The 24,592-nt window shown below is 41.5% G+C and overlaps 1 protein-coding gene across 1 annotated transcript in view; it reads left to right on the forward strand.

Annotated features, from left to right (window-relative positions):
• Positions 1 to 330: 330 nt before the first annotated feature.
• Positions 331 to 24,592, forward strand: part of LOC120865102 (disintegrin and metalloproteinase domain-containing protein 20-like) — a 137,947-nt gene continuing 113,685 nt past the window's right edge. The window contains exon 1 of the mRNA XM_040242118.1: positions 331 to 2,429. Coding sequence (XP_040098052.1) covers positions 331 to 2,429 — 2,099 coding nt within the window. The remainder of the gene's footprint in view (positions 2,430 to 24,592) is intronic.

The raw sequence follows: 24,592 nt of genomic DNA on the forward strand, positions 1-24,592 counted from the left end.
ATCAATAGATATAAAGAACTGTATCACGAATCGTCACCATTCTTGTGTACTCACAGTCTCACTTTGCCTCACCATAACTTAAGAGCATGTCAGGCATGTCTTAAGCCAAACTCTCATTCATCCTAACCTGTACCCTTCCTTTTTCCTCTATCTTGGTTTGCTCATAACTCCCACCCAGTCCCTGTTCTACTTATTTTGTTTTCTTTTAGTGCTGCTGCTTTGACTGCATGACTTTGCCAGAGAACAAACTAAAGGTTAACATTGAATACATCAGCTCAGATGGAGGAGACTGAACCTTGATGTATCCTGTCCTGCCCTCTTTTTCTACCAATGGCTAAATATGATGGCTCCGCAATAGGTGTTGGTGAGTTCCTGGTGTATATGAAGGTTACTCTCCTGCTTCTCTGGCTGAAAGTATTCCTCTTCCTTCCTGAATGGCCCCAGGTTGGGCACTCCCAAAGACTTGGCCCCCCAGAAGTGGTGATTCCCCTGAGGGTTACACCCACTGGCAGAGACATGAAGCTTCAAGGCTGGTTCTGTTACAAACTGCATTTTGGGGGCCAGAGACATGTTGTTCATATAAAGGTCAAGAAGAATTTTTTGTCCAAAAACTTCCCAGTGTTCACCTATGCAGACACAGGTGTTCTCCTGGAAGACCAACCTTTTGTCCAGGATGACTGTTATTACCGTGGTTACGTGGAAGGGGACCCAGAGTCTCTGGTTTCCCTCAATAACTGCTTCGGGGGCTTTCACGGAATGTTACAGACAAATGACATTGTTTATGAAATTGAACCCAAAAGGTTTTCTACTGCATTTGAGCATCTAATATATAAGGTAGACAATAAGGAGACAAATTTTTCATATTTTCGATGTGGGTTAACAGATGAAAAAATAGCAGAACAATTGAAGTTTCAAGAAAGCATTAATTCCACTCTGATGCAAAGTGGCTATACAGGCTGGTGGACCCACGGGTATTTTCTTGAGGTTGCAGTGGTCGTAGATCACACTCGATATCTTCATCATGAAAGTAACACTTCGCTTGTGCAGAAAGAAGTGTTCCTTGTTTTAAATGGAGTAAGTGACCTTATGAAAGCACTGGACCTTGAGATACTTTTCAAGGGAATGGAGATATGGACTGAAAAAAGCCTTATTGCCGTAGAAAAAGTTAACAAGGCCTTGGGCGACTTTTGCAAATGGAAGCACAAGAGCTTCCATAATCGTGTGCCCCATGATCTGGTACATATTTTTGTAAAAAAGAATTATGGTGCCACTCTTGGCTTAGCCTTTGTTGGAACGGTGTGTTCAGGTCGTTATAGCTGTGGGATTGAGACTTTCCACAATCAAAGAATTTCTGTTCTCTCTCATGTTGTGACTCATGAGATGGGTCATAATTTGGGTATGAATCATGATAATATCAAAATATGTAAATGTGGAGCATCAAGGTGCATATTGTTTCCATATGTAGCGTCAACAACTAAATTCAGCAACTGCAGCTATGCTGATTATTGGAACCTCGGTCGTAGAAGACATTGTTTGCGCACAGCACCAGATCCACTTGGAGTCATCAGGGAGACACACTGCGGAAACAGTGTGGTTGAAGAAGGAGAACAGTGTGACTGTGGACCCTTAAAGATGTGTGACACTGATCCTTGTTGTCAGTTAAACTGCACTCTGACAGCTGGTGTCAACTGTGCTTTTGGGCTTTGTTGCCATAACTGCACATTCATGCCATCAGGCACCATGTGTAGGAAAGTAGAAAATGAATGTGATCTTCCAGAGTGGTGCAATGGGACATCCTATCAGTGTCCAGAAGATGTGTACGTGCAGGATGGGACCTCCTGCACAGGCGGTGGTTACTGCTACGAAAAGAGATGCAATGAGCGCAATGAACAGTGTAGGAAAATCTTTGGCAAAGAGGCCAAGAATGCAAACGTGAGTTGCTACAGGGCAGTGAATACCCGAGGTGACCGTTTTGGTAACTGTGGTCTCACAGCCACCTCATACGTAAAATGCAACATGTCAGACAGCCTGTGTGGGAGGATTCAGTGTGAGAACGTGAAAGAAATTCCTCGAATGAGCGATCATACTACTCTGCATTGGACTAAATTCAATAATAGCACTTGCTGGGGTACAGACTACCACCGTGGGATAAGAACAGCTGATATTGGTGAAGTGAAAGATGGCACAAAGTGTGGTCCCCAAAACATCTGCGTCAGAAGGAAATGTGTCTCGTTCTCCACGCTTCCACGTGCGTGCTCGCCTCGGCTCTGCTCTTTGAGAGGCATCTGTAACAACAGACAGCACTGCCACTGCGCCTCTGAGTGGGACCCTCCCATCTGCCAGCAAAAAGGCAGAGGAGGCAGTGTGGACAGTGGCCCACCCCCTGCCTCCCAAACAGAAGACAGGGTGGAAAAGAGGAAGCCACTGCTGTACTTACTGATTCCTTCTTTGTTTCTACTGCCATGTCTGTTGCTTTTGCTTTTGCTTTTCATGAGACGAAAAAGAAAAGATGATAAAGCAGAGAAGCCTGTTCCTCCTAAAACTTCGTAAAAAAATAGACATGTGTTACGGTTTCACCTAGGACGTAAGCACAGAATATTCTAACTTTACCCAAGGAAGAAACACAAAATGTGCCCACTGAAAAAAGCAACAAAGAAGGAAAAACCAATAGCTCCTATTTCAAGAGACTACCAAAGCCTAATGATCTTTCCCAAGTGTTAAACTGCAATCTCCTGGAAGTAACAATGATATAACATTTGTCCTAGATCATTGGCGGGAAATTCCAACTTTTTCTAATCATTTGGGACCATAAACAACCAGTAAACAAAATTTACTAATCCCTAGCCTATTTCTACTTTCCATTATTTTAAGCGATTTTAAGTGGTCAATTTTTACGGAGTTATTCTCTATGTGTGTCTTAAGCAGAGACAGTCGGTGGATAGTGTTCATGTGTGTGACTGATTTACTGTTCCTCTATCCCACATGCCCTTCTTCTTTGTGCTCTGGCCTTGTCACACAAGGACTGGTAACCTACAAATTATATGTCTTATATGCCAATCCTCTCCTGTTCCTTTCTGCCAATGGCAGGAACTAGAGAAAGATTTGAAACTCGGGAAAAATTTGATTTGTGTTCATGTCAGAATTGTCTCATTAACAGCTTTTGCCTTAGCATCAATCATAATTTCTGCTTATATACATATTTGGTTACACTCAGAACCAGCAAGACTATAAGTCTCAGACACACTGGCACTGCTACCAAGCATTGTAGCCTCACGGTTTTGAGTCCTAGGTATAAATCTTCACCAAATCCCTGAGTTTCCTGTACCAGGTAGGCTAACCCTTTCCTCAGGGATCACATACTAGACCCACAGGACCTACTGCAAAGATTCCAAGATTCCAAAGATTCAAAGATTTGATTTTAAAAGGGAATTTAATTTTATTTTTAATTTTGGCTATTCTACTTCAGTTTAAGATTCTCCATTTGGTCTGAAATATTCATTTTTATTCTATGCCTTCACTGATATTCAGAGTGGCCTTTTCTACAGCTAGTATTTGGTCAAAATGTGCTTGACTCCCAGTAGCCAATGAGAGTTTCACCCTTTTTTAATAAATTTCATTGTGGCCTGGAAATGTTTCAAGTCTGCCCATACCATACTCCCATTGTTCTAAGTGGGTAGTTACTCCTTAGCACATGTGTATAGCCTTCTAGACACACGCTGATGACTCTGATCCCAGGAGGAATTTTCTTAGCTGTGCCCTTCTTTGGTCTCATTGTTACATTTCTGAGGGACTGTCATTATGTTTATTGCTATTAGATTCATAAAGCTGGCAGTCCACTTTCAAATGCTGGACACCAAAACCTCCACTATTTGAAACAATGAAAGAAAGTTGGAAGTGTTAGTTGCTCAGTCATGTCCGACTCTTTGGGACCCCATGGACTGTAGCCTGCCACACTACTCTGTCCATGGGATTTCCCAGGCAAGAATGCTGGAGTGGGTAGCCATTTACTTCAGGGGATCTTCCTGACCCAGGGATTGAACCTGGATTTCCTGCATTGCAGGCAGATTCTTTACCCTCTGTGCCACCATAGCAGATATTTAAACATATGAAAAAATTACTAAGAAACATACATAGGATGTGTCATTTTAAGTAAAACTATCAATGAATAATATCAATTTATAAAAAGTAAACATCTGATTAACAAAATGAAATTAATAACAAATGTATAATTTTCTCTACATTTTACCCACAGACAGTAGTCCTCAAAAGGTAAGCTGCTGAGTGTTAAACCTTAAGGAACAGATCTCAGTTATTCACAAGCAGAAATTACTTTATAGGATAAAACTAAAGAATAAGGTATTTCATTAATATTATGCATCCAGTAAAAATCTGGACAAAAACAATACAAGAAAGAAATACTGACTTCATGTACAGAGATTGAGCAAAAATAACAAATAACAAGTATATCAAATTCAGCAAAAATGAGGAAATAACATCTTAAGCAGAAGGAAGAAAATAACATTTTCATAAAGTAGGGTTTTTTTTTTTTAAGGCAAGCATAGTTTATACAATTTCTTACTGGATATTAAAAAAAATAAAACATGCTCATCACAGCACATACAAAAAAAGTGTTAAATAACATTTCAACTCTTTTGACAATGAAAAGTATTTCATAGCCAAGTAGGAATAAAAGCAAGCTTTCCTGACCTAATAATAAATATCACTGAAAATTAATCATTGAACATTCTTTAAAATGAAGTTCACAGTGAAAAGGAATATATGAATGTTGTTCTTTGTCACCACTTACATTAACTTATAAATTGTTATTGAGGTATAGTTGATTTACAGTCTATTAGTTTTGGTTGTACAGCAAAGTGAATGTCACTATTCATATTAACTTTTTATTTCAAGACCCAAAAAAATTAGATTGAGAATTAAAAACTATGGAACTGAAAAATAAACATAAAAACTGCCATTAAATGTAGCTTACATGAATTTCTACATATAAAATTCTACTATAAAAGTTCTAAAAGATAAGAAAAAAGTTTAGAAAATACAATATATTTTCATCAATAAGTAAAGGATTCTTACAGGTCAATACAAATAACAGTTGTCACATATATTAAAAATCAGTGACTAGAGAAACGAACAATGTGGTAAAATGTAAACATTTAATGGAAATATAGGAGATGTATACATTTTCTGATAAGTTGAACTAATTTCATCATTTTTAAAGGAATTATTCCTACTGAGTTGAACGATTCTATGAAGACCTACAAGATCTTTTAGAACTAACACCCAAAAAAGATGTCCTTTTCATTATAGGGGACTGGAATGCAAAAGTAGGAAGTCAAGAAATGCCTGGACTAACAGGCAAATTTGGCCCTGGAGTACGAAATGAAACAGGGCAAAGGCTAATAGAGTTTTGCCAAGAGAATGCACTGGTCATAGCAAACACACTCTTCCAGCAACACAAGAGAAGACTCTACACATGGACATCACCAGATGATCAACACTGAAATCAGACTGATTATATTCTTTGCAACCAAAGATGGAGAAGCTCTATACAGTCAGCAAAAAAAAGACCAGGAATCTGACTGTGGCTCAGATCACGAACTCCTTATTGCCAAATTCAGACTTAAATTGAAGAAAGTAGGAAAAACCACTAGACCATTCAGGTATGACCTCAATCAAATCCCGTATGATTATACAGTGAAAATGAGAAATAGATTTAAGGGACTAAATCTGATAGAGTGCCTGATGAACTATGGACGGAGGTTAGTGACATTGTACAGGAGACAGGAGTCAAGACCATCCCCATGGAAAAGAAAGGCAAAAAAGCAAAATGGCTGTCTGAGGAGGCCTTACAAATGCTGTGAAAAGAAGAGAAGTGAAAAGCAAAGGAGAAAAGGAAAGATACAAGCATCTGAATGCAGAGTTCCAAACAATAGCAAGGAGAGATAAGAAAGCCTTCCTCAGAGATCAATGTAAAGAAAACAACAGAATGGGAAAGACTAGAGATCTCTTCAAGAAAATTAGAGATACCAAGGGAACATTTCATGCAAAGATGGGCTCGATAAAGGACAGAAATGGTATGGACCTGACAGAAGCAGAAGATATTAAGAAGAGGTGGCAAGAATACACAGAAGAACTGTACAAAAAAGATCTTCACGACCCAGATAATCACGATGGTGTGATCACTCATCTAGAGCCAGACATCCTGGAATGTGAAGTCAAGTGGGCCTTAGAAAGCATCACTAGAAACAAAGCTAGTGGAGGTGATGGAATTCCAGTTGAGCTGTTTCAAGTCCTGAAAGATGATGCTGTGAAAGAGCTGCATTCAATATGTCAGCAAATTTGGAAAACTCAGCAGTGGCCACAGGACTGGAAAAGGTCAGTTTTCATTCCAGTGCCAAAGAAAGGCAATGGCAAAGAATGCTCAAACTACCACACAATTGCACTCATCTCACACGCTAGTAAAGTAATGCTCAAAATTCTCCAAGCAAGGCTTTAGCAATACACGAACCATGAACTTCCAAGATGTTCAAGCTGGTTTTAGAAAAGGCAGAGGAACCAGAGATCAAATTGCCAACATCCGCTGGATCATCGAGAAATGAAGAGAGTTCCAGAAAAACATCTATTTCTGCTTTCTTGAATCTGCCAAAGCCTTTGACTGTGTGGATCACAATAGACTGTGGAAAATTCTGAAAGAGATGGGAATACCAGAGCACCTGACCTGCCTCTTGAGAAACCTATATGCAGGTCAGGAAGCAACAGTTAGAACTGGACATGGAACAACAGACTGGTTCCAAATAGGAAAAGGAGTACGTCAAGGCTGTATATTGTCACCCTGCTTCTTTAACTTTTATGCAGAGTACATCATGAGAAACGCTGGGCTGGAAGAAGCACAAGCTGGAATCAAGACTGCCAGGAGAAATATCAATAACCTCAGATATGCAGATGACAACCACCCTTATGGCAAAAAGTGAAGAGGAACTCAAAAGCCTCTTGATGAAAGTGAAAGAGGAGAGTGAAAAAGTTGGCTTAAAGCTCAATATTCAGAAAACGAAGATCATGGCATCTGGTCCCATCACTTCATGGGAAATAGTTGGGGAAACAGTGGAAACAGTGTCAGACTTTATTTTTAGGGGCTCCAGAATCACTGCAGATGGTGACTGCAGCCATGAATTTAAAAGATGCTTACTCCTTGGAAGAAAAGTTATGACCAACCGAGATAGCATATTAAAAAGCAGAGATATTACTTTGCCAACAAAGGTCCATCTAGTCAAGGCTATGGTTTTTCCAGTGGTCATGTATGGATGTGAGAGTTGGACTGTGAAGAAAGCTGAGCTCCGAAGAATTGATGCTTTTGAACTGTGGTGTTGGAGAAGACTCTTGAGAGTCCTTTGGACTGCAAGGAGATCCAACCCGTCCATTCTGAAGGAAATCAGTCCTGAGTGTTCTTTGGAAGGAATGATGCTGAAGTTGCAACTCCAATACTTTGGCCACCTCATGCGAAGAGTTGACTCATTGGAAAAGACCCTGATGCTGGGAGGGATTGGGGGCAGGAGGAGAAGGGGACAACAGAGGATGAGATGGCTGGATGGCATCACCGACTTGATGGACTTGAGTTTGAGTCAACTCCAGGAGTTGGTGATGGACAGGGAGGCCTGGCGTGCTGTGATTCATGGGGTTGCAAAGAATTGGACACGACTGAGTGATGGAACTGAACTGAACTTATTCCTACTGAGATTTCAAGTAATTGTTTGATCAAGGTAATAAGCAACCTAAAATTATGTTTACTGGAAACAATCACAAAGAAGTAATTATAATTTGGAGTGATGTTCAAATAATTTCTTTGCATCAGCCTGGCTTCCACTGCAAACTAGAAAAACTCCTCCACTACATTAAAAAGGAAGATTTAATACTGGGAATTGGTTGAGTACAAAATTCACACTAAGGGCTAGAGAAAGAGACTCTAAGCTTGAGTCTGAAAGGACTCATAGACCATAATCATAAAGCTGGGTCCTCCTGAGAAACAGAACCAAGAGGTGATACAAATATGAATGAACCTGAAAAGAAATGAATGGTCCTCTTGAGACAGAGACAATAAGTGGAATACCTGAACTTTTTTTTATTTTTGAGGTAAGCCTACCTTCAGGGTGAAGTGAAACAGCAGCTCTCCTCAGAACTTGGCCCACCGGTTTCCCACTGGAAGTTACACTTCCTGCTCTCCATTTCATGCGTTCCTTGATAACAGAGCTCAAAATTGGTCACCGGAGTATGGAGGCTGAGAGGCCCCCAAATCTGTAGTCAGCAAACTGGAAAACCAAAAAGTAAGTGGAAGAGCTGTAGACAGGGGTGACTTCCCGTTGTGAACCCAGCTGGCAGTTCCACGAGGAAGGGAGGTGCCTTCAGAAAGAAAGAAATATCCCATCTGCCTGTTGTCTCTATCTTTGAGTACTGTTCATTCCTTTTCTAAGTCACTTATAATCTCACCTTGATAGTCTGTGTTCTAAGTACCAAATTATAAAGTTCACCAACACCAATTTGCCATATCTCAAAGTAAGAGAGAAAAGCAAGGAGGGAAAAATGATAATGCTGCTTGATTTATAATATATACAATGATATATAAAATAGATGCTAAGTATGTGTATTAGGACAACAGAGATTCCTTGTTTGCATTTCTTGCTCTCTTTGCCCTCAGCTGATGTCTCTTTCGGCCAGGACCTCTACATGATGGGGTGACTCACTCAGAACTTTTTAAAAAGCCACTTCCTGCCTGATGAAACAGTAGAATTAATCTTATTGCATACTTCTCCCCATGTTACTGAACAATGCAAGTCCAAGTGTCCGACATACAGTGAGGCCAAACAATGCTAAAACACTGGAGTTTGGAAGAGAGAAAGGTTTATTACAGGGCCATGTAAACAGATGAGTGGCTCATGCTCCGCAAACCCCAAAACTTACTGAAAGCTCTCATCAAAGCCCTTTTGAAAGCAAAAAGAGGTGAGGGAGGGATGAGGTTAATTGTTGCAAATCTCCTGGTTTAGATCCTTTGTTCTTGAGGTCAGGTCATGGCCAGGTGATGATGTCTCTCTAAATCTCTACCAAATGAGTCTTGTTCTCTGACTTGACAAGAAAGGGCAAGGTCCCAAGGTACAACTTTCACCCTGCAAGGTCCTGGTCCTGGCTAAGAGGAGACAGAGCTCAGTTGGCAGCTCCCTCAGGGCCGGGTCCCCAGACTCCACACAGCTGTCATCTCTAAAGAAGCCAGGCACCCAACCTAGCTGGCTCTCAGGCTCCTCATGCCACCCAAAGAGGGAGACTAGGTCCCACAGACTGCGACCCAGCAGACTGCCACTGCTATTAGGTTGCAGAGAGCAGAATGGGAGAGAGGTTCACTGCTGCCCCAAGGCCTGGGCTGAGGCTAGTGGGTGACTTTGGTGAGAGCTCTGAAGCCCTGCAGGACACAGCCCCAAACCTGTTCTCTGGGACCCCCAGCTCATCTGCTGGCCCAAGGCTGGGTGACCTGAAGGGCCTGGAAGGGAAGGCCAGGATTCACCTCTTACCTCATTCCCCACCTCACGACCACCACTCCACTGTTGTCTGAATCCCCTCACTAACTGTGGTTTCTTAACAGTTGGTTGCCTTGGATTATGAGTGATAAAATGGGGAGCTCATGTAAAGCAATTTTGGTGAACACTGAGATATGGAGATTGTCTTAAAGAAAAACTAAATTAGCTACTTTTACAGAATTCAATTTTTACTAGAAAGAACAACCAATTAACAATAGTTATTCAGTTCTAGTTATCTGAAGGGTATTTTCTTTTAAAATGAACAAAGCCTATTGTGACAGCAGCTGACAGTTATTTTTGTTAATGATAAAATTTAAGCTTTCAAATATTAGAATTTTGGAAAATTTGGAACCACCACATTTTCTAACAAGGTCTTTCCTGATGAGATTGGCTGTGACTTTTTAAAATTTTTTTCTTTTTTTATTGAAATGTATCAAATGTGGAAGCTTTTTGTTACTTAGTAATTTTCCAAAGTGGTAAAATATTCATCCAAAATGTAAGATATGCCAATAAATTTTAAGTGTAACTGGATAAAATTATTATTGATATGCTTTCAGTTTCATTGACTGCAGCTAACATTTAAGAAATTACCATTTGTTGAGTTTTGAAACAGTACTTGACAAAAATATCCATAATTATCCAAAAATATTTATACTCCTCTCTTTTCCAAATGCATTTTTATTTCTGTGAGGCTAGATTTTGTTCATATACTTTAACCAGTAAATCACATGGCAAAAAATTAAATTCAAACATCAGATATAAGAATCCATTCAACGTCTCTTTTATTAAATTTGGCATTAAAAACTGTCACTTTTCTCTTTACATTTTTGCTTTGGAAAATATAATTGTTCTTCATTAAGTATATTAACATGTAATGTTTTATTACTATCATTTAAAATTAGCTAATACATGCTTTTTACTTCCTTCCTTTTAATTTTAATACAGTGAATATAAACATATATACCCAGTGTTCTTAAATACTTTAATTTCATATTATTTAATATAACAATGAATTTATCAGTAAGAGTTCCATTCAGCTATAAATAATACAGAGATGAAAATAGGGAGTGAAACAAGACATAAGTTAAATATCTCTTTAATAAAATATTGGGAATTAAGCAATTGAGAGTTAGAATAAAGTACCCAAAGTATTTTAAGCCTGGCCTTACGAGGTAAAGCTCATGGTTTAGAACTTATTATGATCCAATATGGAATTCCAGCTATTAGTTTCTATTCCCAGGATCACCTTGAAAAAATGAGGAGAAAAATACCAAACATACATACTAGCTAACTTTTAAGAAAGTCAGTCAAAAACTATCACAGGTTGCTTCCTCTTCTGTCTCATTGTCAGGATACAGTTATACATGGCCAGCTATATGTGGCTGCGTGGAGGCTGAAAAACCTAGAGTTCACTCTGGAAAGTCACATGTATACAACCCACACATTTGGGGGATTAGTTCAGTTCAGTTCAGTTCAGTCGCTCAGGCTCAGTCGTGTCCGACTCTGCGACCCCATGAATCACAGCACGCCAGGCCTCCCTGTCCATCACCAACTCCCAGAGTTCACTCAGACTCACGGCCATCGAGTCAGTGATGCCATCCAGCCATCTCATCCTCTGTCGTCCCCTTCTCCTCCTGCCCCCAATCCCTCCCAGCATCAGAGTCTTTTCCAATGAGTCAACTCTTCGCATGAGGTGGCCAAAGTACTGGAGTTTCAGCTTTAGCATCATTCCTTCCAAAGAAATCCCAGGGCTGATCTTCAGAATGGACTGGTTGGATCTCCTTGCAGTCCACGGGACTCTCAAGAGTCTTCTCCAACACCACAGTTCAAAAGCATCAATTGTTCAGCACTCAGCTTTCTTCACTGTCCAACTCTCACATCCACACATGACCACAGGAAAAACCATAGCCTTGACTAGACAGACCTTTGTTGGCAAAGTAATGTCTCTGTTTTTGAATATGCTATCTAGGTTGGTCATAACTTTTCTTCCAAGAAGTAAGCGTCTTTTAAATTCATGGCTGCAGTCACCATTTGCAGTGATTTTGGAACCCAAAAAAATAAAGTCTGACACTGTTTCCACTGTTTCCCCATCTATTTCCCATGAAGTGATGGGACCAGATGCCATGATCTTCATTTTCTGAATGTTGAGCTTTAAGCCAACTTTTTCACTCTCCACTTTCACTTTCATCAAGAGGCTTTTTAGTTCCTCTTCACTTTCTGCCATAAGGGTGGTGTCATCTGCATATCTGAGGTTATTGATGTTTCTCCCGGCAGTCTTGATTCCAGCTTGTGCTTCTTCCAGCCCAGCGTTTCTCATGATGTACTCTGCATAGAAGTTAAAGAAGCAGGGTGACAATATACAGCCTTGACGCACTCCTTTTCTTATTTGGAACCAGTCTGTTGTTCCATGTCGAGTTCTAACTGTTGCTTCCTGACCTGCATATAGGTTTCTCAAGAGGCAGGTCAGGTGGTCTGGTATTCCCATCTCTTTCAGAATTTTCCACAGTTTATTGTGATCCACACAATCAAAGGCTTTGGCATAATCAATAAAGCAGAAATAGATGTTTTTCTGGAACTCTCTTCGTTTCTTGATGATCCAGCGGATGTTGGCAATTTGATCTCTGGTTCCTCTGCCTTTTCTAAAACCAGCTTGAACATCTGGAAGTTCATGGTTCACGTATTGCTAAAGACTTGCTTGGAGAATTTTAAGCATTACTTTACTAGCGTGTGAGATGAGTGCAATTGTGTGGTAGTTTGAGCATTCTTTGGCATTGCCTTTCTTTGGGATTGGAATGAAAACTGACCTTTTCCAGTCCTGTGGCCACTGCTGAGTTTTACAAATTTGCTGACATATTGAGTGCAGCACTTTCACAGCATCATCTTTCCGGATTTTAAATAGCTCAACTGGAATTCCATCACTTCCACTAGCTTTGTTTCTAGTGATGCTTTCTAAGGCCCACTTGACTCCACATTCCAGGATGTCTGGCTCTAGATGAGTGATCACACCATCGTGATTATCTGGATTGTGAAGATCTTTTTTGTACAGTTCTTCTGTGTATTCTTGCCACCTCTTCTTAATATCTTCTGCTTCTATTAGGTCAGGGATTAGTAATGGTATGCAAAAAAAGGGGGGGTTCAAACAGCAAGTTAAAACTCTGTTCTTTCCCTAATTCGCTACATGATCTGTTTCCTATTAAACTTTCTGAAAGACTTTCCCTCAGCACTACTGTTGGGCCCCACTCTTAGGCCTTCCTCTCGGGTTAATAATAGTACCTACCTACTGGTATTAACAGTATGATAATACTTGGAAAGAGCTTAGAAAACTGTATGGCACGTTTTATTCACTATTTGTGCCTAGTCATTCAGTCGTGTCTGACTCTTTGTGACCCCACAGACTGTAGTCCAGCAGGCTCCTCTGCCCATGGGATTCTCTAGGCAAGAATACTGGAATGGGTTGCCATTTCCTTCTCCAATTCACTGTTTCAGTATTGTTATACTTGAATATGGATTCCCTCATGGCTCAGAGGTAAAGAATCTACCTGCACTGCAGGAGACGCAGGTTCAATCCCTGGGTTGGGAAGATTTTCTGGAGAAGGAAATGGCAACCTGGTCCAGTATTCTTGCCTGGGAAATCCCATGGACAAAGGAGCCTGGTGGTCTATAGTCCATGGGGTTGCAAAAGAGTTGGACATGACTTAGTGACTAAAACAGTAACATTCTTAAATATAGGCAAGTTTTATTACTACATGCAAAAGACATGTTTTAAGAATTTTAAATATGATGATGTTCTTGGAGTACTTCAGGATAACCTAGATGACTAAAATTCATGATATTCCCTATACATCATTTTTTTCTTATTGAAAAATCTGGTAATACACATTCTAATGTATTTAGGGGAAAGGGTAAGATAAAAATTTCCAGTTATGATATGTAAGAGAAATGGCTCTATATTACACATGTAATATAGAGTTTTTCTATGGACTGTAAGATATAAAAAACCTCTGTTATTCTTATGGATTATTTCAGATAGTTTATATTTGTCATTTAAAATAAAGCAAACATTCAAGGCCATTCTAGCCTGATGGAATGAATAGGGCATCAGCATGCTAGATCTGGGAGTTCTACATTCTTAAACTCTTAATCTATAAGGACAGACAAAAAAAAATATGATGTGGACATGATCAGAAGCTAAGGGAATATAAATTTCAGGAAATCTGCTACTGTCAGAAAATGTCAGAGAATGTCCCTCAGGAATAACATAGTTTTCTTGCCATTTCAATATTCTTACAGTGCAATACAGAAAATATATCATTAGTTTTCAAACCACATTTGGACAGAAATTGACAGAAAGTGTCCTTGCAACTCTTAGATTTAATTTCAGTAAGAATATCAGGACAGATGTACAGAACAAATATATGGATACCAAGGGGGAAAGGGGAGACAGGGTGAATTGGGAGACTGGGATTTGACACATATACAATCTTGATACTATGTATAAAATAGGTAACTAATGAGAACTCACTGTATAGTGCAGGGAACTCCACTCAGTGCACTAAGGTGACCTAAATGGGAAATCCAAAAGGGAGGATATATGTATATGTATGGCTGATTCATTTTCCTGTACAGTAGAAACTAGTACATTGTAAAGCAACTATATACACCAATAAAAATTAATTTATATAATAGGTTCCAGTTTCATCCACCTCATTAGAACTGATTCAAATGTATTCTTTTTAATGGCTGAGTAATACAGCAAAAGAGACACAGATGTATAGAACAGTGTTTTGGGCTCTGTCAGAGAGGGAGAGGGTGGGATGATTTGGGAGAATGGCATTGAAACATGTATAATATCATGTATGAAATGAGTTGCCAGTCCAGGTTCAATGCATGATACTGGATGCTTGGGGCTGGTGCACTGAGACGACCCAGAAGGATGGTACGGGGAGGGAGGAGGGAGGGGAGTTCAGGATGGGGAACACGTGTGTACCTGTGGCAGATACATGTTGATGTATGGCAAAACCAGTACAATATTGTAAAGTAATTAACCTCCAATTAAAATAAATAAATTTATACTTTTTTAATTAATTTAAAAAAACACTCGGGGTAATTTCATTTCTTTCTGTATTTATTTTTTAATACAGGTTGTCAGCCTATTCTCCTGGACTACTAAACCTAGAATGAATATCAAAAATCTGTTAAATCTTCAGACAATGTTGGGAAATTTTGTGGTTGTTGTTGCTATGTGGTTTGGGTTTTTTTTTTTTTTTAAACCTTAGCCATGATGAAACTGACCTGATTAAATCATCCTGAAATGTTCTTGCAACTCTTAGGTTTAATTTCAGTAAGAATATCACAGCACTCTAAAAGATTATCATTTGAAAAATACATTATTTTTAAATTATTTTCAAAAGTGCATTCTCTGTCTCCTAAAGCACAAATCATTATAATATATCAAAATACCAAAACATAGATATTTGTAACTGGGTTTGCAGATGTAAAAATCAGTGATTAGTTATGAATTTAGTTGAAATATCATAACAAAGTTTATTTTCACACATGTCCTAGGGGTACATCAGATCCTCTTTCTGCCAACTGGCTACTATATATCCATAAGAAATTACATAACTTGAAGTTTTTTCCAAACAATATATATTTAAATAACATATTTTGATTTGAGATTTAGCTTTTAGAGAGCTAATATGGGCTTCCCCAGTGGCCCAGTGCTAAAGAATCTGCCTGCAGTGCAGGAGACACAGGTTCATTCTCTGGGTTGGGAAGATCCCCTGGAGGAGGGAATGGCAACCAACTCCAGGACTCTTTCCTGGAGAACTCCATGGACAGAGGAGCCTGGCAGGCTACTATCTATGGGGTCACAAAGAGTCGGACACAACTGAAGCAACTTGACACGCATGCACACAAGAGAGCTAGTATTACTTATTTCTTCACCTCTGAATCTGTCTTATTTACTATTAAAAACCACCTGAAACAGATTATGATCTGTATAGTATCTTAATCTTGTCATGTTCCATGCTTAAGTTACAATTAGTTTAAAAATGGACTTCAGTCAGTCTGTAAAGTATCAGAGAAGCCCTTTTATCTGATAGGCCTTAATTTTATCTATTGTTAGGTCAACAGGAGTCTATTATAATTTGTTTTTGTATGGGTTCAGGTCAACAAACTAAAAATACTATTCATAGTTTCAAATAATATTTAAAGACATGCAAATAGGTTAAAATAAATGAAGGGAAATATCACTTTCTAAACTGAAATTTGAAAAAAACCTGAAATGAGAATATTACCATCAGCGATATTCTCAAATGGTGATATTCTCATTTCAGATTCAGCTCTCTCAAATGAGATCATTATAACATTTTGTTTAGGCAATATTATGAACATTGGCACTTAATGAGATAGCCTGTCTTCTGACAGGCCATCTCATAATAAGAATGCTTAATTTGATGCTTGTATCAGCAGAATAAACACAATAATGATGTCACCTATCATTTGCAAATGACTTTACACAGGATGACCTTCCACAAAGGCTAAAACTAAGAAATATCTAAAGGCTCACTGAATGCTATTTAATCATATTGGCTAATGAACACTATAAATTAGTGTTCATTACACTGATGAACATGGAAATCAGACTTTTAACATGTAGCAGCATATTGAAAAGTAAGAAAACATTAGATAAGTGGATTTGTTGGGGGTTTTTCTAATTAAGATTCTTTATATACATGGCTACAAAGAGTGTACCATTGAGCTATCTTTGAACACAAAATCTGATATTGGCAGTAGCAGAGACTAAACATAAAGGTCTTTATGCAGGTTAAAATATTATAACTGGTAGAAAATATAAGCATCTAATTGTTATTAAATATCAACCAAATTAATTTAATTTCCTTAGGAGTGAGCAATGTCAAAGATTATAGACACTAAATACTTTACATTCTATAATAAAAACTTTAAATGTTCTCTTGATTCTCTTCATCTACAAAAGCAGTTTTCCATGTCCAACCTTAGTATGAACAAAATAATCAGGTTATAAATGATGCCAAGCTAAGGGAAAGTAGTCAAAACAAATCCCAAAGTGTTTAATTAGCATGTTGGCTCACTAAATCAAGACAACAAATAATAACCTATTGAATTTCATTATACAAAGAACTCATTTAAACAACACTTCTGTAGGCTACCTGCTCAAATTTATCCTAACTTTATGTCTGCACACACTGGTGGATGAAGAATAAGTCCTAGATATCTTCAGATAGTTTATAATTGCATCTGTCCCTGTAAAAGGTGGGGGCATTCATAATACTCAGATAACTGAGATCCCTTTTCCCAGAGGCTTTTTTCTCTAGAGGAAGTTCAGTTCAGTTCATTCGCTCAGCCATATCTGACTCTTTGTGACCCCATGGACTGCAGCACACCAGGACTCCTTGTCCATCACCAACTCCCGGAGTTGACTCAAACTCATGTCCATTTAGTCAGTGATGCCATCCAACCATCTCATCCTCTGTCATACTCTTCTCCTCCCACCTTCAATCTTTCCCAGCATCAGAGTCTTCTCAAATGAGTCAGTTCTTCACATCAGATGGCCAAAGGATTGGAGTTTGAGCTTCAACATCAGTCCTTCAGTGAATATTCAGAACTGATCTCCTTTAGGATGGGCTGGTTGGATCTCCTTGCAGTCCAAGGGACTCTCAGGAGTCTTCTCCAACACCATAGTTCAAAAGCATCAATTCTTTGGCAGTCAGCTTTCTTTATAGTCCAACTCTCACATCCATACATGACTACTGGAAAAACCATAGCCTTTACTAGACAGACCTTTGTTAGCAAAGTAATGTCTCTGTTTTTTAATATGTTGTCTAGGTTGGTCATAACTTTTCTTCCAAGGAGCAAGTGTCTTTTAATTTCATGGCTGCAATCACCATCTGCAGTGATTTTGGAGCCCCCCAAAATAAAGTCTGACACTGTTTTCACCATTTCTCCATCTATTTGCCATAGGATAGGATTGGATGCCATGATCTTTGTTTTCTGAATGTTGAGCTTTAAGCCAATTTTTTCACTCTCCTCTTTCACTTTCATCAAGAGAAAGGGGGTCTTAAAACTTCACAATCTAATGCCTAATGATCTGAGGTGGAGCTGATGTAATAGTAATGTTAGGTAGGAAGAATAATGAAAAGGAGTCCAAAATGGCGGTGGCTAAAAGACAAGGAAGGGAAAAATCTGCAAAAATAGAACAAAAAAAGGTCCGAGGACCACAGTGAGGACCTCAGGTAAAACAAACAACACTCCTGGCTGGCCCGATTTACATAGGACAGGCCCAGGGAGAGAAAAACATATAAATAGAGGAGCCAAAGCTAGCTCGCGCTCTCTCTCTCCCATGTGCTGGGGCGCTCTTCTCCTCATGTCTTTTGGATTGACATGCCCTCATGCCTCGAAGATGGATTTTCTTGCTATCTTCTAAATAAAATAGAGCTGTAACACTGAGCTGTAACATTGATTTGTCTAAGAGCTATAACATGGTCCATTCGAGACCTGAGAGCTATAACATGGTCTATCCAAGACCTGAGAGCTGTGACACGCCGAGGGGGCTTTAATGTCTGTCACCCCAAATCTTTGTTGTGACGGGACAAAGAACCGAGGAACATACACTCGCGTGGCATCTATGGTGCCATAACTCGGATTTAACCTGGCTGAAGCAATCTCTGCACGGAAGAGACCAAGCACAGCAGGAGCCCAACTCAGTGAAGCTCCCACAGTAGAGGCAGAACACAAAGAAAATCCAGTGCAGGGGAAAGCCCATCGTGCTGGAAACCAGGACAGCAAAAAACAAACTCAGCAGAAAGCTCGTGCAGCCCAGTCTCAGATTCCAGAAGACCTCCGGTTAAGGTAAGAGGTCCTCGCTCCTATGGCTGGAGGGACATGCCTAATGAAATCTTAATTCCTTTGCAATCTCTCATTTCTTATTTCCTCAAACCTCCCACAAACACGCCGGCAGCAGGGGACACAACTGAGGGACTCTGGAGAGGCTACTCCTCAGCATGTCCCAAAGGCGCTATCTGCTGAGCCCCAGTAGCTGTTACACAAGCTGGTGGGTGTTCTTCTGTCCTTTCTCTTCTCTGCGCCAAGGATCAGACCAATGAAACTGAGCACTGGTCAGATATTTAGCAAATTTCCCGGCGGGCTATGAAGGGGATTCCTTGGCACGTTTTTCCCACTGCTTTTTCCTCATGTCCTTCAGCTCTCTCCCAGGACTTGAGTCCGACCAAAACCCAGAATGGCTTCCATAAAGCTCAGGCTCTGGGGTCTCATTGCAAATATTCATTAAGAGTCAAAGCGATAGATAAGAGGTAGACTTGTTAGGATTCAGAGAGAAGAGCCCACTCTACAGGGTACCGGCCATGCAATGCGGCCTGGCTAGGTTTTGCAAGTGGGGTGAATTCATATGCTAATGAGTGAGAGGATCATCCCAGCCATTGGGGAACCACCCACTCCTCCATCTTTTGACAGTGCCTTAGAGCTGTCCTGCCACCTCGGTGTGTCTGTTGGCTTATAGCTTGGAAATTAAGGTTTACTTGAATTTGACTTGTCATCTTGGACCCAACTGATTTTAATTGGTTTACATTATACCCTTGTGCTATGTCATTCTTTCAAAGGTTGTGCTCTGCCCCCTTCCCTCCTGTTTCGTGCTCTTTTCCTGAGCCCCATCCAGACCCACAAGGTTGCCTCTACAATCTTCTGGAAAGACAACCAGAAAATAGCTGGCCTTGGGAGGGAAATACTCTATAATATCCAACCCCCTAATCCTACCCAGTACTGGTCAGACTGGAGATCTTGGGGATGCCCAACTCCAGTCCGGGGGTCCCAGGAGGTCATCACGCCTTTACCTGCTTAGGGATCTGGTCCTCTAAAGGTTGTCACACCTCAACCTGCTCAGGGATCCGCCAGTCCCGGTGGTCCCGGGAGATCATCACGCCTCGACCTGCCTGGGGATTCGATCTCTAGGAGGCTGTCATGCCTCAGCCTGCCTGGGGCTCTGCACTCTGACCTGGGGACGCCTGGCTCTCAGGTTGCAACAGTTCTGGGTAGGATAAGCTTCAAAAAGCCTCACCCCTAAGGAAGTCCACCCATAAAAATCAAAAGAGGTCTTTTTCTTTTCTCCCTGTCATGACTGTCTTTCAGATGGGAAATAACCAGTCCACTTCCCAGCAGACGCCCTTGAGATGCATCCTTGATAACTGGAAGCTGTTCGACCCTCTAAGCTCTAAGGAGAAGTCACTTGAAATTCTTTTGTGCCACTGTGTGGCCACAGTATCCACTGGGGGACATGGAACACTGGCCTGAGGATGGAACTTTACATTACAATACCATCCTACAATTAGAATTATTCTGTAAAAGACAAGGAAATGGACAGAGATCCCCTATGTCCAAATTTTCTTCCGACTAAGAGATATGAAGGAACTCAGTCTTAAGTATGGGATTGTTGTACGCCCTAAAAGTGAGCCCACTAGGCAAATGGTGTTAGGCACAGGCAACCAAGAAAAGGAACCCCCTCATGAAGGCTCACCTCCCACAGCTCCCGAGTTGCCTGGTGCTCCTTCCTTGTATCCAAATGTGCCCCCATATCCAGGAGCACCCCCTCCACAAAAGCCAGCTAGAGTATGTTCCTTAGTTGAAACTGGAGGAGAATTCGGACCAACCCAGGTCCATAAGCCCTTCTCCCTCTTAGAACTAGGACAGATCAAACAAGACCTGGGAAGCTATACAGATGACCCAGGCAAATATATAGATACATTCCAACATATTACCTTGGCCTTTGACTTGACGTGGAAAGACATCATGGTCATATTTAGTCAAACTTTATCTGACCCTGAACATACTAGGGTCTTAAAGGAGGCCCGGAGCTATGCAACAGGGCTTCACAAGTCCAGTGATAGATACCCAGTAGGGGAAACTACAGTCCCCTCCTCTGATCCTAATTGGAATTATAGTGACCCTGAGCACATCTGGGAAAGAGATCATTTTCTAATCTGTGTGAAGGCAGGACTGAAAGCAGCCCAACAAAAAGTAATTAGCTATGCCCGGGTCTCAGCAATAACTCAGGAACCCAATGAGAACCCCCTGGGAAGGCTAAAAGAGGCACTCCAAAAGTTTACCAATCTGGACTTAGACTCTTACAAGGGACAAATGATTTTAAAGGACAAATCCCTGTCCCAATGTGCATCAGATATCAGAATTAAGTTACAACAGCTACAACAGCAGGACCCTGCTGCCTCTTTAGATGAGATGGTCCAGACAGCCACCAATACCTTGTATAACAGAGAACAGGAGAAGGAGGCCAAGGCCCAGAAGAAGGAGAGAAAGAAAGAGACAAGGCATGCCCAGATGCTGGCCGCCCTCCAGAAAAGCCCTATGGCAAATACCAAGTCCTTGAAGGACAAGGCATGAGACAAATGCCTGATCTGTAGACAGGCGGGGCATTGGGCCAAAAAGTATCCAAACCGTGACAAGTCTTTTAGAACGGCTTGCCACAAATGCCATCAACTGGGACATTGGGCAGCACTCTGCCCTCGGGACCCAAGAGACTCAAGGTCTAGCGCCAAGCCTACCCTCACGATGGTTCAAAGCAGCCCACTCCAGCCAGCCCGCCTGTCACAGATAACCATCACGGGGCTGGAGCCAAGGGTGCAACTGGATGTGGCAGGTAGGTCCGAGAATTTCTTGGTTGACACAGGGGCTACCTACTCTGTCTAGATCTCCTACTCCGGAGCCTTCTCCTCCCAAACCTGTACCATTTTGGGTGCTACAGGAAAAGCAACTACTAAAAGATTCACCCAAGCACTTCTTTGTTGCTGGGATGGACAAATATTTTCCCACAAGTTTCTGGTGGTCCCTGAGTGTCCTACTCCCTTATTGGGAAGAGATATACTCACTAAACTGGGGACCACCCTTGTGATGGGAAGTTTTTCAGCCCCTAGGACCCTGCAGCTCCTGGTTACTACTAAAGAACCCATTACACCTTCAATAGAGAGGGACCAAAAACTATGGGAAGACAAAATTAACCCCCAGGGGTGGGACCAGGGGATTCCTGAACGAGCCCACCAAGCTGAACCAGTCATCACTGTCCTCCGATATCCCACTTGGTTTCCTAACTGGCAACAATACCCTCTCAAAAGAGAGGCTCGAGAGGGACTACAGCCTTTAATAAATAAATTCCTTGCTTGTGGGCTATTGGTCCCCACCAGTTCGCCATGTAACACCCCAATCCTCTGAGTAAAGATAAAAGACGGAACTTGACAAATGGTTCAAGATCTCCAGATCATAAACGAAGCTGTAGTCCCCTCCATCCCACAGTACCCAATCCCTATGTAATCTTGGGAGAAATCCCACCCGGTGCCAAGTGGTTTACAGTCTTGGGTATCAAAGACGTATTTTTGCATACCACTGGCGAAAGAAGCCCAATATCTTTTTGCCTTTGAGTGGGAGGCCCCAGGAGAAAAACACCAACAGATGACTTGGACAGTGTTACCTCAGGGGTTCAGAGATAGCCCCCACCTGTTTGGACAGGCCCTTGGACAGATCCCATCCGGGATCTCCTAGATCTGGACCTGGGACCTAATGGGAAAATATTACAATACGTAGATGACCTACTAATCTGCTCTCCAGATGAGAAAAGTGCCCAACAACATGCAAATCAGGTTCTAAACTTCTTGGCAGAAAGGGGATATAAAGTCTCCCTTGCTAAGGCACAGATGGTTGAGACAAAGGTCACTTACCTGGGAGTTCAGAATACACACGGGTCCAAGAGGCTGTCCTCTGATTGGGTACAAGGAATCCTCCAGTTGCCCTCCCCCACGACTCGAAAACAATTACGAACTTTCCTGGGGCTAACTGGATGTTGTAGAATCTGGATACCCAACTATGGTCTAATTGCCCAGCCCTTATATGAAAGCTTAAAGGGACGGGATGATTCAATCCCACTGATGTGGGGCACTCCTCAAAAGAAGGCAGAGCCTACACTAAAACAGGCCTTAACTCAGGCACCTGCCTTGAGGCTGCCAGACCCAGAAAAAGCATTCCAACTTTATGTCCATGACAAAGAGGGAATAGCCTTGGAAGTGTTCACTCAAAGGTTGGGGTCCGAGCCCCAGCATGTAGCTTACTTATCCAAATAGCTCAATCCAACTACCCAAGGCTGGCCCCCTGCCTTCGAAATCTTGCAGCTATTGCAATCATGATAGAAGACGCTTTAAAACTCTCCTTTGGGGGCAAACTAACCATTTTTACCAGCCACCAAGTAAAACAACTCCTAAATGGGAGAGGCCATTTATGGATGTCTGATCAAAAAATCCTCAGATATCAAGTAATGCTGATGGAAAATCCAGGCCTCACTATATCCCCTTGTGAGGTTCTTAACCCAGCCACCCTCCTGCCTACCCCTGAGGGCTCTCTCCCCTTTCACTCTTGTCTAGAAACCTTGGACCACTGGACAAAACCCTGGGAGGGATTGTCAGAAGATCCTCTGACCAATCCTGAGGAAATCTGGTACACTGATGGAAGCAGCTTTGTCTTGGATGGGAAAAGAAGAGCTGAGTATGCAGTAGTCTCCAATTTTGAGGCCATAGAGGCTAAGCCTCTGCCACCAGGTACTTCAGCCCAATTAGCTGAACTCATAGCCCTGACTCGAGCTTTAGAGCTGGGAAAAGGAAAAAAAAATAGCCTTTTACACTGATTCCAAGCATGCCTTTCTGGTGCTACGTGCACATGCAGCTATTTAAAAAGAAAGGGGCCACTTGACCACCCGAGGGTCCCCAATCAAATATGGTGATCAGATTCTTCGACTCCTGGAGGCAGTCAATCTTCCCACTGAGGTTTCAGTCTCCCACTGTAAAGGATACCAAAAAGGGATCACAGAAGTGGCACAAGAGAACCAAGCAGCTGATCAGGCAGCTAGGAGAACAGCATTACAGACTGCTAAGTCACTTCAGTCGTGTCCGACTCTGTGCGACCCCATAGATGGCAGCACACCAGGCTCCCCCATCTCTGGGATTCTCCAGGCAAGAACACTGGAGTGGGTTGCCATTTCCTTCTCCAATGCATGAAAGTGGAAAGTGAAAGGGAAGTCACTCAGTCGTATCCGACTCTTAGCGACCCCATGGACTGCAGCCCACCAGGCTCCTTCCTTCATAGGATTTTCCAGGCAAGAGTACTGGAGTGGGGTGCCATTGCCTTCTCCACAGCATTACAGAACCATGACCTATTAGGGATTGCCACCTTAGTTCCACAGACTAATTTGCCAGAAACTCCTTAATATACTGAAGGTGAGACTCTTAAAGCTAAGAGCGAGGGCTTTCAAGAAGATCATATGGGATGGTTCCAAAAGGAGGGACTCCTTTTTCTGCCTGGGAACCTCCAATGTAAGTTGGTTGAATCCTTACATGCCACTACTCATTTAGGAGAAAAGGCCCTCCAAAGATTACTAGAAAGGTCCTTCAGAGGAACAGGCTTCCAAACAACTATAAGACAGGTGGTCTCCTCTTGTCCCACTTGCCAGTTAAACAACCCCCAAGGAACTCAAAGACCCCAGCTGGCCCAGCCCATCCAACGACATAGGGCCTACCCAGGAGAGGACTGTCAGATAGACTTCACCCAGATGCCAGTTTCTCAAGTGTATAAATACCTATTAGTCATGATAGATACATTCACAGGATGGATTGAAGGCTTTCCCACATGGACTGAAAAGGCTGAGGAGGTGGTAAAAAAACTGCTCCATGAAGTCATTCCAAGATTTGGTCAGCCCAGGTCATTACAAACTGACAATGGGACATCATTTACTTCTAAGGTCATCCAAGAGGTCTCAAAAGCATTGGGCATTACTTATTATCTCCATTGTACCTGGAGGCCTCAATCTTCAGGAAAAGTAGAAAGAGCCAATCAATTCTTAAAATCAGCGATAAAAAAGATAACCCAGGAGACCTCCCTGGGATGGAAGGAGGCTTTACCAATAGCTC

This window comes from Oryx dammah, unplaced genomic scaffold (genome assembly GCF_014754425.2).
Source record: "Oryx dammah isolate SB20612 unplaced genomic scaffold, SCBI_Odam_1.1 HiC_scaffold_1, whole genome shotgun sequence".
Lineage (NCBI taxonomy): Eukaryota > Metazoa > Chordata > Mammalia > Artiodactyla > Bovidae > Oryx > Oryx dammah.